Below are 16,365 nucleotides of genomic sequence, written 5' to 3'. Positions count from 1 at the left end.
TCCCCACTGTACAAGTGACACTATCCACAGCCTCTGCTCAAACACAGGGACCAAAAGCTAATTTAGGGAGAAACTGAATCAACTTTGCAGAAAGCCCTCTACAGAGCTGGTTCTGAAACAAAAGGGACTGAGAATTCAGAATCTCCAAATTAAGACTGAAGTATACCAATGGTATTTACATCGAGCACTTCATCTTTAAAAATGCATGGAAAAGGACAATTCACTTTTTAAGGGTGTCCTCTAAATCCGGCATACAGATAAAATACTCTGACATCCTGGATTTGTTTCAAAGCTTTTTGAGAAACACACACAAATAATTCAGATTTAGTCAATTTTATTTACAGTTTGTTTTTTTACATTTCAGAGCATTACACAATTACATATCTCATTTTTCTGACCTGCAAACAGATACCTTAAACGGAAATATTTAAAAAAAAAAAAAAGAAAAAAAAAAAAAGAAAAAAAAAGTTAGATACATCCAAAATGCAACAATTACACATCTGACAATTCACAAAGTGTAATTTACTAGGACGTATCCTAAGAATTTAGGAACAACCAGTCAGGAGAAAATCTGACCAATTTCAGCAATTAATTATTTACACATTCAAAACAAAGCCTCTCTTAAGCTAAACCTCCAGGCAAACGGCCTGAAAGATTTCTTCAGGAAGAAAGACCAGAATGATTCACACCTATGCAGCATTAACAGCCCTTGATCCCAAACACTGAGGCCTCCTCAGCTTTGTCTTAGAGCTACAGGCATCCCTCGACTTCTCCGACCCTGAAGTGATTTAGTTGTGCCCCCATGTGCATAGAAAGGTTGAGTGTTTAAGTGGTCACTACGATAAAACCCCATTTAATCTGGTCTTTAAGTCACTAAAATTCTTCTTCCTTACGACTTGGAGCACGTCTCCAATGCCATTTAAACCGGCCCGCTCGGAGAACGGAACCCACCGGGCCTGGCCAGACTAAATCCATTAGAGACTGGTTGAAAATAATCTTTAAAGACCATTTAGACAAGGCTTACATTTCTACACTTCCCTGATGGGCCACCTAATAAAACAAAAAAGTCACAGCTACTACTTTCATCCCTCGTGTCAACCCTTGGCCACACAGAACTAGTTATATACTGGGTAGAAACTACTAAAAAATTCCCTGCAAATCAGCTGCCTTCCAGCTGAAGCTATGGCTCCTATGCATCGGGTGGTTTGGTTTGTTTTTTTCTTTTTTCTTTCTCTTTAAAAAAATTTCTCACTTGAAAAATACCTCAGTCCTCACTTTCAGGCTAATTTTGATTGCGTGTTCAATTGGTTTTAACCGTCACGACCCGCCACGCACGGCACGAGTCTCGTGTAAAAAGAGCAGTCAACCGAGTGCAACTTCTGACTTTGCCACGTCCTTCCTGGCAGTTCTTTCTCTCTAACCTGGCTACGGATTTGGTGGAGCCTCCAGGTTTCTTGCCTACCTTACTCTCCACGTTCACGTCTCAAACTGCGTCAGCAGGGCCCGCACCTCGGGCGTGAGCTGCTTGGCAGCCTTGGCTGCCTCAGTGACGGCCTTGCGGTACAGACCCTTTCTCTTCTTATTAAAGCGCAACTGGAAGCTTTCTAAAAAGGGGGAGAGCTGTGCAAGAGCAAGGAAAGACGTGGTGGTGGAGCCAAACCATGAGATACGAGCCTCCTGGCGCACCAGCAGCCCGGTATCCTTGCGGCTCACAGTTATGGTAAGGATACGGGCCGGCCACCAAGGGAAGCCATAAATCTTGGCCCAAACAATGTCCCCTACACATACGGTCCTGCCATCTGGTGTGACACATTTAGAGACGTTTTTGGAAAAGACTTCTGTTTTCAAGGAATTACTGAGCTTTTTCTCTTCCTTCGAAGAGGAGGAGGAGGAGGAAGAGGAGGAGGAGGAGGAGGAGGAAGGTGCATGCATGCTGCCTGGAGGAAAATCAAAGCTTTCAGTAGAGCTACACTCAGAGTTGGTGGATTTCAAATCATCTGTGCTATCACTACTACAAACTGATGCACTGGAAGAGTCAGATTTCTTTTGATTAAGGGTCATGTAAACCGTTATATTGCTTTTGCTGCCTCTCTTGCCCAGTGTCTGCTGTTCATCCTGATCAACAGTTACATGCACTTCACTCGTGTCCTGAACCTCACTGCTGGCCTCTTCGGGGCCTTCTGAGGGGCTCTGGGTTTCTGAAGGGGCCTCACCTGCTGAGCGGGTGGAGGAGCAGCGAGACTGGGGCTTAGTTGCCATCTTGCCACTCCGTATTTTCTCAAGTCCTGTCTTGAGGGAAGAGTCATTTTCTTCGTTGCGATACCGCTGGGGCTTTAGGCGCAATCGGGGCGGGAGGGACCCTGAGCTGGTGTTCTGAAGACGCCGCGTGAAGTGGACCTTTGAATGTGCATTTTTGGAAGAGGAGGTTGCACTCTGCTTCTTTTGTGCCTTTTCTTTGGCCATTTTCAAGACTTCCCGAGCTTTTGCATGATCCATGTTTTTGCTCTGGAGAACTTTTTTTGTGTTTAACTGCGCTTTTGAAGTATTTGCTTGTGCGGAAACTTTAACTACTCTGCTTCTGCTGTGGGCAATATTTGAAACCTTGACCACAGCGTTCCTTTTCTGGCTTTCGTTTTGGCTTTTTCCATCCACCTTATGGTCAGTCTTAAGTTTTTTATTCACAGTAGTCACGCTCTCGTTTCTTCGCTTTTTACTATCCTCGTATTTGGAAGAGTCACTTGCATTGCCACCTTTCTTGATCTCCTTTTTCTCTGCCACCACGCTGTTCTTGCACTTGTCACACAGGACCTGCCGGGGCCGTAGTTTGATGGCGTTCATGATCGAAGTGGGTTCCTCCCTGTACATTTTCCGCTTGGGCCGCTTGATTTTCCGGGGTGGAGGCTGAGGTATTGACTGGTTATAGGTGTCCCTGATAAACAAAGGAGGAGGGTACGGTGCTCCCTCGTGAAAGAGAGGAGGTGGTTTAGAAGTCCAAAGGCTTTTAGCTATGCTGGGCTCTGATGGCTGCGTGAGGGAGGAGTCATCAGGGACTGCAGCATCGGCCTCGCACTTCACCTGCGCCTCCTCTTGGAATGCTTTGCTTTGGAGCTGCATGGCTTCGGGTTTGTCCTTGTACTCCCTTTTAGGAAATATGGTCACAGGGATTCCATGGGGGCCAAACCTTAAAGAGAGAGGAAAAAAGAAAAAAAAAAAAATCAGTGTTTTGAGGGAATTCTTGCAGTGCTTATCACAAAGCATTTGAAAACTTGTCTGCGTTAGGTAGCCAGCATTTGAAAACCATGAGTCCCAGGGAAATTCAAGCTTCATGTCCAGCCTTATGGGAAGCTTTGAAAATGCAAGACACCAAAATGAAGTCAGTAGAAAACAAAAAACACACAACTTCACTGATTATCTGTTTCCAGACCCCACAAGATGCCCTGAAAACGTAACAAAAATATCCCCGAGACAGCAGCAAAAGAATTGATTTATGCTTCTAGAAAATGCTTACAAACATCCAAACTCACCCCAACAACTCCCAACCTACCCAAGCTCATTTTCCATACTAAGTCAACTTCATGCAAAGACATCTTCAGGAACTTTTCTTCCATTCTTAGCACAGCAGAAAAGGATGAATGGTCCAGATTTAACAGAGACGAATCTGGGCTGCCTAAATCCTTGCAGTGAACAGGGAACACCACCACCCTCCATCCACAAAAGCTCAGCACCTGATGCTTTATAGCCCAAAACTCCCCAACCCAGTCTGAATTTCTCCCAGTAAAACTCCCCTTATTTCAACTCAGTACAAACTATTCCTCACTGTCCCAGGAGCAAACAGGATTTTCAACCTTTCACTCATTTTCTCTGGAATGGAATTGCTCTAGATCAGGGCAGGGACAGGCACCCAAGATCTGTCCTCAGGTCTGTGTTGCACGGTGACTGCTCAACAGCAACATCCCCTCAGCTGATTAAACGGAAGGTTTTGTTGTTTGTTTTTTTTTCTATAAGTGCCTGTATGTTGCCTTTATTTCCTCAAAATTGGGTTTGAAAAAAAAGTCATGACATGTTAGAAGGTTCTTTACAGTGTCCCCAACAAAAGCCATCACTTGTTTGTCCTTTTGCTTGTCACAAGCCTCTTTCTACATCTGAAGTTGTAACTGAAGCAAACGACCCACCCAAGATTAAATTATCCACCCAGTTTGCATTTCAGCAGCTCATACAGACATTTTTCCAGCCTATGGTCTGGCATTAAACCACAAGGGACTCGCTCATAACTAAGTTTTACATTCCCTAAAGTCCCACAAGTCCATCAAGGGTAAAGAAGTTGCTTTTCCACAAATACTTTTCCCTCCACAAAGGGCTGTAAGCAAGTTACTCAGTTCCAAGTAGGGCTTTAAAAGAAACTATCAGCTGACAGTAATTAAATTAGCAATATTTTCAGTGTTATTTGCATCAAGACCTTCAGCTTCTAAACAAAAATACGACCCAGATCCCATCATTCACCACCTGATAAAGATTAGAGGATTTGGTAAAAAGTTAAGCTATGGTAAAAGCTGAAAACAAGACAGGGCAAGATCTCTGCTGTGCAAATTCCAACCCCAAAGAGCACAGGAGTGGGATATCAAACCCCCACACAGACAAACATCCCTTAGGAGCGCTCCCAGTGCCTCGGGAAGAGCCTTTCCAGACCCCACAGGCCATTCCCAGAGCCAAGCCCTTCTCCCAGAGGGCATTTACGTGACTCTGTGTCAGGAAATTGAGCATAATTAGCTGTCACTAGGAAGAGGTGCACGAAGAGGACTGCAGGGGTTTCCAGAAGGATCCCATTCAAGTATTTCATCTCTCTTTTCCCAGGTTTTCATTCCTTTCCCTCCAAGGCACAAAGGAGCTGATGGAAAGCTCAGCACACGCCTGATACCAGGAAATCAAAGATTCATTCTGCACCTTCCCCTCTCCTTTCCTTCAAGCACAAAACACAGGCCAGAACTGATGAACAGGAAGCCACAAAGGGCAATTTTTATCCAAGATGCAAACCTGCTTTAATAAGACACAAAACAAATCCAGAGTGCAGCTCTCCTCACGAAAGGTACTGCTTAAAAAATAAACCAGACTCTCCCACCCCTGTGCACCTACAAATTCATGAACTGGGGAAGTAAAGAACATTCATGGATATTGTGCCAGTTATGTACAGCACTACCCCTGTAAATGATGTGTTAATACAAACATGCAATTAGTCAGGACAATCTACCTGCAGGACAAAATACAACTGGTAAGCCAAAAGACTGATCATTATTTCCAACAGCTCAGTGTATTGTGTCTTCTCTTGGCCCCACCCAACAGCAGACTGGATCTATAAACAGTTTTTGATTATCTCTGTTTCCTCCCTGGCTAATCAAGTTCTCCAGCAACTGGAGAATGAAAACAAAGAAGATAAAACAATGGCTAAAAAACTTGCAAATGAAGCAGTAAAGGTTACAGGAAAGAATAAAGACAAAAAATAAGGTAAGAAAAAGGGGATTTATTTTTCCTAAGAGAAGCAGCAGAATGAAGATGTGAGCTTAAACCTCTTCAGGACAAGGCATGACACAGCATCTAATTAGTTCTGCAGCAAGCACAAGTGTTTATTGCATGTACCAGAATTTCAAGCCCTATTTTCAAACACCCAGTTGGTGGACCTTGAAGATAAATACTCCTCATACAGCCACAGTAATTCTTGTCACACCAACTGCAAGGCTGAGGTAGTTAGCTGTGTTAGTAGCTAGAAAAGCTGAAAAAGCATTTGGTTCATCTGCCACAGAGATGAAGGAAGACTAAAGGGCATCTATAGAAAACAAAATTTAAAAACTCCCAAGACACACAGCTCAGTTGTATCATGACATTTACTGATCCCCCAGTCAGTCACTGGAATGAGAATGGAAGAGAAACCATTCCAGTTACCTCACAGTGACACTCCCAACACGTTCTTCTCAGCACATATTGCATGGTTAAGTTCTACAAGGAATTGACTTGTCTTTATTCCAACAAAATAATTTTTTTAAAATACACTGATCCCAAATATCACCTCACCCCACAAGATTTCAAGAACAGGCTTTTCTGGATGAAAGTAAAGATATACTGCAATTACTGTTTGCTTAAAATAAAAATTCCCTGGTGCCCAAGTTCCAGCTGCTCCCTGCCCAGCCCACTCCTGACTCGTGTAACACTTCTGCCTCAGACCCTCACACTCCAAGGAATGGCAAGATTCACTGACAGGAGATCTAAAAGTGAAGTGTTAGAAAAGCCAGACTCAGAAATAGGTATTTCACCCTCAATCCAAGGAGTGCTGGGAAGCAGTGCCCTGCTGCTTCCTACCTATGGAAATCACAGCCAGTTTTCCATGGTGCCACTTCCTCTCCTGCAAAGGTGTCCCAGCTCTCATTTGCCTTGAAAATGCACCTCGAAGAGAGGATGTGTGTGATGTACAAAACTCATTTCTCAGAGGTTTTTAGAGTAACCAGGGCAATCAGCAGAATCTGATTGCACTTCTGCTGTAGATGCCACTGCAAAGTACATTTTCACTGGAGACAGAAATCACAGGAAAGCAGGACCTACACTGCACTAAGAGCCTGATCAATTCTGGCAGTGCAGATATTTACACTGAGAGGAACTTTCAATTGACCAAGGTGTGCAGAGACAGAACCAGGGTAAAAACAGGGAGGCTTCATTTCCAGTTTGCCAGCTGCAAGTTAATTAATAGGCAGCCATGGCACCCAAAAGCCAGTTTGAGTACCAAACCCAAAACTCTCATTTAAAGCCAGACAGTTTTGTACTACAGACATATAAACTTAAGTACTTAAGGAAAGTAAAGCCACTTTTTTTCAAATCTAAATCCTGCAGCAGAATTACTACAATGAAAGCATCTCACTGCTCAATTTATATGCAAAACAGAACAGTTACAGAGTATTTTTTCAGAAATAACCATGAGAGATAAGGAACAAATCCCTTTTTAACTCAGGACCGTGTGCACATAAACAAAGTACATAAAGAACACTCCCTGGGGCAAAGTGTTCTCCGCTAGTACCTAAAGTTTTAAGTTCTCATCTTTAGCCTCCCATGTCTGACTTCTCTACTAAAATAGAGAGAAATTAAAACCCCCTTGTTCTGCCAAAGGAGTGAAGGCACTGGGCAGGTTCAGAACTATTTATTTCCCATTTGTCTTTGGACACATTGAACTGACATCAACAAAGCTGAGAAACTTGTGTTAAAGTGTTACGTCTGTGGTAAATGACTGATCAAAACCCATCTTCACCACCAAGGCAGTGCAGAAATGTCTTGGTACCTTTTCTGCCCTTGTAGCCAAGATCATCCTTGGTGTTCTGCAAAAGCCAGGACAAGCAACAGCTGAAGCCATTTTTATTGCATGGATGGAAGTTCCAGGAGTATAATAATATGCTGAAAGAACTATGGATATGTATTTCATGCATCTAAACTGAGGGTTTAAATTATAACATTCCATGTAATACACAGTTAGATCATAGCTATTTGAACACAAAGTTTTGCAGAACTTCTCAAAATAACCTGCATTGAAAACACAGATTATGCAACAACCTATTTTTAATGAAGGATTTACTTGGTGTGATAAAGCACAAGATGGAATATATGGCTTTAAGCGCAGGCACCTTCCTGAAAAAAGCATCCCCAGAAGCCAAACAATCAGCTCCATGGTTTATTCACCCCCTGAGCAATGTAACACCAGGCTAAGTAGCCTAGAAAATGCACATTTCACTGACAGCTCTGAACCCACAGCAAAGGACTGCAGTGTGACTCTTTGGAACAGCACAACATAAAGACAGGATGCTCTGAGGTTAGGCTTTCCATTCACCACCGTAATTTTCCTGGCACATCTATAAAGCTGAAGGTCTTTTTAAACAGAAATATCTTTTAATTTTTACATCTACTGCCATTATTAGCTGTCAGTTGCATTTTGAAGCAGACGCTTCACTGATACATTTGCTGGGATGAATTTTGAAGGATTATCCCTTGAATACACTCTTCAAGAACATCCATATGCCAGACCCAGGACATATGGAAGAGAATGATACCATTAAATAATGGATGAAGTGCCAGGATGGCCAAGATTCATCAGTCCCATAACAGAAAATGAACTGAATGCAGTCTGAGAATTTCACCCCTGCCCTGCCCGAACACCTTGAACCAAGCCAAGCAAACTCAAGAAAGCCAGGACAAGCCATGCTGCTCGAATACAGAGAATTCCATAAGGAAGGACAGGTCAACCATCACCTGTCACCTCCCAGACCAACAAAGAACAGCTGAGGAGCACAGATTCCTTCAGGAAAGGAGTTTGAGGCCCAATCCAGAGCCCAATTCTAACCCTACTCTCTAAGTGAGGCTACATTTGACACCTTCAATAAAACCTCTGTCAGTCACAAGCAAAAGACACCTGAATTACCCTCTCAACCACACTCCCATCACACCTGAGCTTCCCACCTTCTGTGGGTATTAAAACAAATGTCAAAGAAGTGTTGGGGCTGCTCCTTAAATGCCAGAATTTCACCAAGCTCCTCTGGGCTCCTGAGAAACTCTGAAGAGGGCAGGTGACGAGGTGTGGGGACACCTTGGGAACTGAGTGCAAGTTTTAAAATGAAATAAACCAAAACACACAACCCTGAGTCACAGACACTTCTTTACTGCTGAGAATGTGCATCACAGAGCACCAGGCCTCCTACAAAAACCCAGTCCTTCCCCAGACAAGGATGAGCACACGCTGTCCCTGGTTATTAAATGAAAGAGCAGGGAAAAATGTTCCACATTTTTTTCAAGTGAGGCTTCTGCTGTTTCCTTCTCACATCATTCTTTTGCAGTAGAAGCTGAATTAACAGACTGGGAAAAGCACAGCTTTCAAGAGTCTGTACCTGCAAACTGCTTCTGGGATTGTAAGAATTGCAAATTGCCTATAAAAGTTTATTTTCATCATACAGCTCATGCACACCTTGGTACAGGAAGTACTTCCTTATCTTCCATAACAAAAGCTCAATAAAGACATAATTTCAAACATATGTCTACTGGGAACACACTGCACATCTTCTGGATATCTAACTAGAGGCTCTTAGGTCACAAAACAACTTTTTGCTCTTCCTCTCCCACTCAAGAACTATTATGAACACACAAAAGTCAAGAGGGAACTGGTTTAGAGAAAAAGACAAGACACATGTCCTTCACATCTGCAGGATTAGAAGGAAAATTTCAGTTAAATGATAAAACAATAAAAAGGCCAAGTCTTGATTGTTGGCAAAACAACAGAACATAAATTTAATCCCCCTCCTCCCCAATCTTTGGGAAGAAAAAAAAAAAAAAACCCACACAGAAATAATTATCCTTTCTCCAGAAGAACAAACTAAAACCACAACTTCTTAATCCTGTATTTTAAGATTTACAAATACTACACTTCTCAGGTATTTCCCTCCCACCTACTTCCTCCAGGTGCAGAGCAGGATTTACTCTGAGGTGGGATGAATATCTTTTGTCCCCTGAGCAAATGCCAGCTACAGGCAGCTCAGAGACTTTAAACCCCACAGAATCAGAATCTTTGGGTTGGAAGGACCTGAAATCCCATCCAGTGCCACCCCTGCCATGGCAGGGACACCTCCCACTGTCCCAGGCTGCTCCAGACCCAATGTCCAGCCTGGCCTTGGGCACTGCCAGGGATCCAGGGGCAGCCCCAGCTGCTCTGGGCACCTGTGCCAGGGCCTGCCCACCCTGCCAGGGAACAATTCCTGCCCAAAATCCCATCCAGCCCTGCCCTCTGGCACTGGGAGCCATTCCCCTTGTCCTGTCCCTCCAGTTCCTGATGAAGTTCCCTCTCCAGCCTCCCTGTAGCCCCTTCAGATCCTGAAAGGTGCTGTGAGGTCTCCACACAACCTTCCTCCTCTCCAGAATGAGCATTCCCAGCTCCCCCAGCCCATCTCCATCGGGAGGCTGCTCCTTCCAGTCCCCTCTGCAACTCAGTGCCTCCTCTGGAGCAGCTCTGCAGGTGAGGTCTCAAGTGAGCAGGGCAGGATCCCCCCCTTTCCTGCTGCCCACGCTGTGGGATCAGCCCTGGATGTGTCGAGTTTTTCCCAACCATTTCTCCTCCCTGTGTGAGGGATTCTGCCTTCCCTGGCTCCCCTCAGGACCCCATCAGCACCCCAAGAATCCCCAGAACCTCCCCCTTGCAGCAGGAAAACACTTAAAGGTGATGGCAGCAGCACCAATGGAGTTCAACAGCAAGAACACATCTTTAATTTGTGCAGTGAGCCTTCAGAGTGACCAAAGTGGGGACATGCTCCTCTCCAGGTGAGGATTTACTGCATAACAAATGGATTTGGCACTCAGGACAAGTGGGCTCCTATTTTCTGCTGATTTTCAAAACTTCCTGGGCAGCAGGCACAGGAGACAGGTACAGACAGGGAAATGCTTCCATAACTCAAATAAATGTAGGAATAAAGCCCACCCAACACCCAGGGGCTTGTGGTATAAACTCCTAAAGGGATATACCCCATTTATGGGGGGTGGGAGAGGGAATCAGGCCCTTCACACAAATATCACTGACCTCAGAGTCACACAGAATAAAATGCAAAGTCAGGGCATCACCTCAACAATGGAAAAAGCAGTAAGATAAAACAGCCAAAAAAAGACTTTAGAATCATAAATATATGAGAATTTTTTGCTTTTCTTTCATTGTGAAGTTAAAGTCATTCAGAACATGACTTGAGAAGACAAAAAAGAACACTGTGAGCAGGTTTTTAAAACAGTCACTTAAACTTATTCTTCTTAGTACTGTATGGAAGCAGCACCTTCACTGCTCTGGAGGGTGCAGAAGGGAAAGAGAAATTAAGATCCAAAAAAGGAACAGGAATGATTTCCCTCTGATCATCCAACACAGCATTAGCATGTGCAGTGACACAGGTACTTTTGGAAGCTACTGAATGAGTAAATTCTAATACAGATTGACACTTACTTAGTAAGAACTGTCAGTCTTAAAAATATTGATCCCTCGGGCATTAGGAAAGTTTGGGAGATGATTCCCATGCATTTGAATGAGACAGATTCAGCAAGCACCCATCTCCCATGCTGGAAATCCCAGTGTTGTCATGTAAATGAATGGGATTTAGGTGGTTTTCATTTAACCCTGCCCTTCTTTTTTTCTTTTTGGTCCAGTGGAAAAACTTAGGACAAGAATTCCAGGGCCTGCCACAGATACAGAAGGAAGTTCATGAGAAATACTCATGTTCTGCAAGTCCAGGTGCTGCTACACCAAACAAAAATAAACAGACCTAAGGAAAAGCTGACACCTAGACAATACCACCTGTTAGTCACCACAGAAGTGGTAAAATGGAACTGCTGGACATACAGGCAACATTTTTTTTTAATAATGTTTCAACTTCTTAGAGGTAAGAAGTTCTTGGACTATTTCTAGAGCTTCTCTTCCACAGCATTTCCTGCTCTGAGACATTTGATAAAGCTCCTGTTATCTACCAACGTTCTGTCGTCACCAGCAAAATATGACAGACCTTATGTCTCAAAACTCAGTTCTTCTTGTCCAGGCCCTCTGCAGAGCTTGGCCTTGAAAATTTAAATTTCCCCTCCAGGAATCCCATGTAAAAGCACCCCTGAAGGAATAAATAGCTCCACTGCCAAGAGAACCTGGGAGGAACAGCCCCAGCCTCCCTGCATGGCTTTTCCACAATTCCCACTGCACAGCTTTGTCCCAGGAGCTGGGCCTGGACCCGGGGAGGTTGGAGATGCTTCCACCAAGGCGCAGCAGCAGCAGCAGCCAGCCTGCAAACTGACTTCTGCTGCAAAGGGCTGCAGATCTGCTGCATGCCAGAGGCTCCTCAGTGCACGAGAACCTGGGAAAATGTGGGATCTTGGTGGCCAGGGTGTTTTTAGGAAGGCAGGATCCCTTTCAGGAGAAAAGGAGAAGCTGGTATTTTCCTGCACTCCTGCCCAGGGCAGCCATGGCATTCTGCTGGGACAAGTTCAAACCTACAAAAGAATGTGTGTTACCCAGGATTACACTTCATTTGTGTCACCTCCTGCCCTGCTCTGAGATGCTGTTTCACCCTACAAGAGGCTGGAGATTTGCTCAGCATTTCACACCTCATCAAGTGACAGACCGAAAAAGTCATTCCAAGACATTATCCAAAACTTGGGGCTCAGGAAAGGCCTTTTGTGTCAAACCCCAACCACGCAGTGAGGCCCAAGACAGAAGTGCTGGTCCCCACAATTTTCATTTTAGGAACCACTGACAATATTCCAGGAAGTTGCTGAACAGCTACTAACAACATAAAAGGAGGGATAAAAGGCATGTGTCCACACACTGCTTAAATCTGGGGGGAAAAAGTGCTGCATATTTTGCATACCAATTATTTTAAAAAAACAACCTTGCTTAAATTTCACTTTTCTCTCATGAACTTGCTGAGTCCTTACATGTCTAGAAAAAAACCCACAACGACGAAGAAGTATTTTCACCTGCCAATAAAACCTAGATTGTTTGTAAGATACTATAATTTCTGGTCTCCCAAGAGCTTCCCACTATTGAAAGGCAGTGAAAAAAAGCAAACCCCAAGTCCTGCTGTCTGGTAAGTTATTCAGAGATATGTAAAAATTCCCCCATCCACGAGGATATTTAAGAACCATCAAACTTCACCCAGTTCATCGCATACAAGGAGCAGTCAGAACTAATTAATAACTGCAACCGCCTAGCAGGAAAACCATTATTTTGGAAAATAGTATGTAGTGAGAAAGAAGGTTACCTAGGCAATGTAAGCCCGAACGAACAGGGCAATCGGATCTGTGGGGCTGTTCTGTACAAAGCAGGGAATTAACGCCAAGCTCTGCGCTCGGCTGCTTCTCCCGGCACACGGGGATGCTGCTGCGGGCCCTGGGAACCCCGGCCAAGCCCAAAGGCTGTGCCCGGGTGCTCTCCCCTCTCCTGGCTCCCCCGTTTTCCCATTCCCCGGGCGGGAGGGGGGTCGAGGAGGAGGAAGAGGAGGAAGAGGAGGAAGAGGATGCCCGGGAGCTGCTGCTCCGCTCCCCGGGGAGGACGAGGGGGCAGGAGCTGCTTGGCCCGGAACGGACGGGGGCCAAGGAGGGCTGGGATGGAACGGGAAGCGATGGGATGGGAGGGAAACTGCCCACGAGGGTCCCGCCGGGGCCGCCCCCATCCCGCCCCCGGCGGCTCCGGGAGCGCTGCCGGTGCTCGGCGCTGGGTGGGGGCTCGGGCTCGGCTCCCCCCGAGCTCTCACCTTTTCGAGAGGTCCATGAGGACCCCGGAAAAAAGCTTCTCTCCCAGCCGGAACGAGACCACCAGGGCGTCCTCGATGATGTGGTCCAGGGTGACCCGCACCTCGGAGCCGGGCAGCAGCGCCGGCGCCTCCGCCTCCCCTCCGCCCGGGGCCGCGGGCACCGCCGGCTCGGGCTCCACCGCGGCGGCGGCGGCAGCATCCGGCTCCTCCTCCTCCGGCCGGGGCGGCTCCTCCCCGGGCCCCGCGGAGCCCCCGGCAGCCGGCGGGCAGGGCTGCGGCGGCTCCCGGGCCGGCTCGGGCGGCGGACAGGGCGGCGGCGGCCCCGACCAGCCCGGGCTGGGCGCTGCGCGGGGTGCGGCCCGCGGCGTTTCCACCCCAGGGCTGCTCGGCGGCTCCTCCGTCCTTCCCGCGTCCGGCTCGCGAGTCCCGCCGGGGCTCCGGGCGCGCTGCACCGGCGGCGGCTCCTCTGCCTTGCCGCCGTCGGCCCCCCCGCCATCCGGCACCGCCGACTCCACGGCCTCGCTGACGGCGGGTAGAGGGTCCGCGCCGGCCTCGCTGCCCGGGATCGGCTCCATCTCGGGCTCGGCCTCGCCGGCCCCGCCGTCCCCCGGCACCGCCGCAGTCGCCGCCGCCCCCGCCGCCCTGGCCCCCCTTTTCTCCGCCGCCTCCCTCCAGCAGCGGGAGCGACGGCCACGGCCCGCGGGGAGGGAGGCCCCGCCCCCCGCGCCCGCAGGCGGCGTCCTATTGGCCGACGCGCGGAAATGCTGCATTCCTATTGGACGGTGTACCTGTCTATCCGGCCCCGCGGGAACTTCTCGTTGGCCAGCGGGGGCTTCATTCAGTGCAGAGCAGGGAAGGGGAAGAGGGGGCGTGGCTTGGCGCTTTATAGGCCGCTGGGGAGGGGAGGGGCGGGGCTGGTGGGGCTGCTCCGCCTCCTGATTGGCGGAGGGAGGCGTCGCTCCCGAGGGACGCCGGTGATTGGCGGAGCGCAGTGCCTGTCGCGGGGCGGGAAGCGGGGCCGGGGAACGCACGGGGGAAGATGGCGAGGGCGGGAGGGCGGCCATGGCGGGGCCGGGTCGCCTCTCAGAGGGATCGCATCGCTCCTCAGGGTGCCCGGGTGGCAGCTCCTGGGATGGCCCTGGAGCGGCTCCCCCGCGAGGCACAGCCCGGTGCTGTCTCTGCGTTGCACAGTGCGGGCAGGGGAGCCTCGTGCCCGTGCTGGAGGAGCACTGGGGGGATGGCATTGCGGAGAGGGAAGATCACAGAATACGCTGAGTTGGAAAGGACCCACAGGATCATCCAGTTCAACCCCTGGCCCTGCACAGACCCCAAACAATCCCAGCTCCATCCCTGGAGCGCTGTCCAAGCTCTCCTGGAGCTCTGGCAGCCTCGGGGCCGGGACCATTCCCTGGGGAGCCTGGGCAGTGCCAGCACCCTCTGGGGGAAGAACCTTTCCCAAAATCCAAGCCAAACCTCCCCTGGCCCAGCTCCAGCCCTTCCCTGGCTGCTGTCCCTATCACCACAGATCAGGTGTGACCCTCCTGTTGCCCTCCCCTGATGTGGGGAAGGCAGAGGGACCGGTGCCTTCTGTGAGGTAAATCGGCATTTCCAAGTGTAAAGCACCCTGAACTGGGCACATCAGGCAAAGGTGGAAAACATGGAGTGGAAAGGGGAGAAAAGGAGTTAATAATTTCCTTCCCTACAGCTTCTCTGTGATTCTGTGCCTCACAAGATTCACGGGCCCTTGCACTCAGAAGTTTGCAAAAGCCGAGTTCCAGCCACCTTCCAGGGAAGCCTGAAGGGTCGTGGCCTTCCCGACAGAGGGGAGAGGTTTTATTTTGTGATGATATTTCCTCTGTGTGCTCAGGACACTCAGGCCCTGTTCCCTTCCCTGTGATTGCTGAGCAGAGAATGAGGCCCTAAATCCTGAGCCTACAAGGAATTCGGGACTAAAACAGAGAGAAACTAAAACTACTCAGCCCTGGAGCTGATGGGATGCTCAGATCCAACAGCTCAGCCCAGCAGGCTCTTTGTTGTGTTAAGCTCAGACTTATGGAAAGGATGGGCATAAAATAGAAGATTTCCTCTTGCCAGTCTTCTGCTGGAGCGCACCTTTTCAGCAGGTGTTGCTTGTGGAGGACAGTGGCCATTTAAATGCAAATTGTTGTGTTTTACATCCCCAGCAATTCCTGCTCTCCATAGGGAACAGAGTGGGTGGATGGCTTGTTCTCTGCTTCACTGCAGTAACAGTGGATTATGTGCTTGACCCTACTGAGGGATCAAAATAAAACATAAACAGCTCCTTTGAATGTTGAAAGGTGCTGTGTGTGCTTTTAAATAAAGGTAAATAAGGACATTTATATCTCAGAATAATGCCCCACGGAAATACCATAGGTAACTGTTACATTTGACCTCGCCAACACAGGCATGTGGGTGCAGGATGGAACTTGTAAATTTAACAAAAAAGCCCTCACTATATAATTTTTTACCATCCCAAATACCTTTGATCACCATTTAATTTCTATTTATTTCAAATCTAACCTCTAATCTCCTTGACAGGATTTGCCTTACAGTGGCTGGTCTGCAGAGTGTTTGCATGGTTGGAGTCTTTTTTTCTATCCTAGAACCTTTAGAAACTGCCAAAATAAAACTAATTAAGTTAATGAAACAGATTGCTCTACCACACTCTCTGTAAATTAAAACAAGTCTCTCTGTGTTCAGCAAGTGGCAGGAAGGACAGAAGTGGAGAGAAGAAACGATAAATTACAGAGAGGAACGGAGACAACCGGAGGGAATAAAACAATTAAAATGAAGGCAGGAAAAATGCCGAGCTCCATAAAGATGTGTTGCAGTAAATTGTTGGGATGAGCAGCTGGGGAAGCTGTGAGTTTGGGTGGGGAGAGTGAGGGGATGTGGGGAAGCAGCAGATCTGGCTGGAGCTGTGTGCACAGCACCCATAGGGAAGGAATTGTCTGGGACAAAGCTGGGACATGAGACGGATCTGGGCAGAGGAACCTTTGAACTCAGCTTTAGTGATTTGAAACTCCACTGGAAGTGTGAGCAGTCCCAGCAGGTCTGAGTA

The 16,365-nt window shown here is 47.7% G+C and overlaps 1 protein-coding gene across 1 annotated transcript; it reads right to left on the bottom strand.

Moving 5' to 3' along the window:
* Nucleotides 1-424: 424 nt before the first annotated feature.
* PWWP2A (PWWP domain containing 2A) lies at nt 425-14,121 on the bottom strand. Its single transcript, XM_088063502.1, has 2 exons — nt 14,072-14,121; nt 425-3,181 (listed from the first exon to the last, which is right to left on the bottom strand). The coding sequence occupies exons 1-2, from the start codon at nt 14,119-14,121 to the stop codon at nt 1,477-1,479; spliced, it is 1,755 nt and encodes a 584-aa protein (XP_087919628.1). The 3' UTR covers nt 425-1,476.
* Nucleotides 14,122-16,365: the final 2,244 nt, after the last annotated feature.

Source organism: Pseudopodoces humilis, chromosome 17 (assembly GCF_049639895.1).
Source record: "Pseudopodoces humilis isolate 2021_Gansu_Grassland_sample_001 chromosome 17, ASM4963989v1, whole genome shotgun sequence".
Taxonomy (NCBI): domain Eukaryota; kingdom Metazoa; phylum Chordata; class Aves; order Passeriformes; family Paridae; genus Pseudopodoces; species Pseudopodoces humilis.
The sequence above is the reverse complement of the archived record's forward strand: the minus strand, read 5'-3'. Positions and strand labels throughout refer to the sequence as shown.

What these genes read in the sequence shown, in the direction of transcription:
- PWWP2A (XM_088063502.1), bottom strand. Translation starts at nt 14,121, where the DNA reads ATGAAGCCCCCGCTGGCCAACGAGAAGTTCCCGCGGGGCCGGATAGAC. An exon ending in CCGCGGGGCCGGATAGACAG is followed by an intron (nt 3,182 to 14,071) that starts GTACACCGTCCA and finishes TCTCTCTTTAAG; the next exon opens with GTTTGGCCCCCATGGAATCC.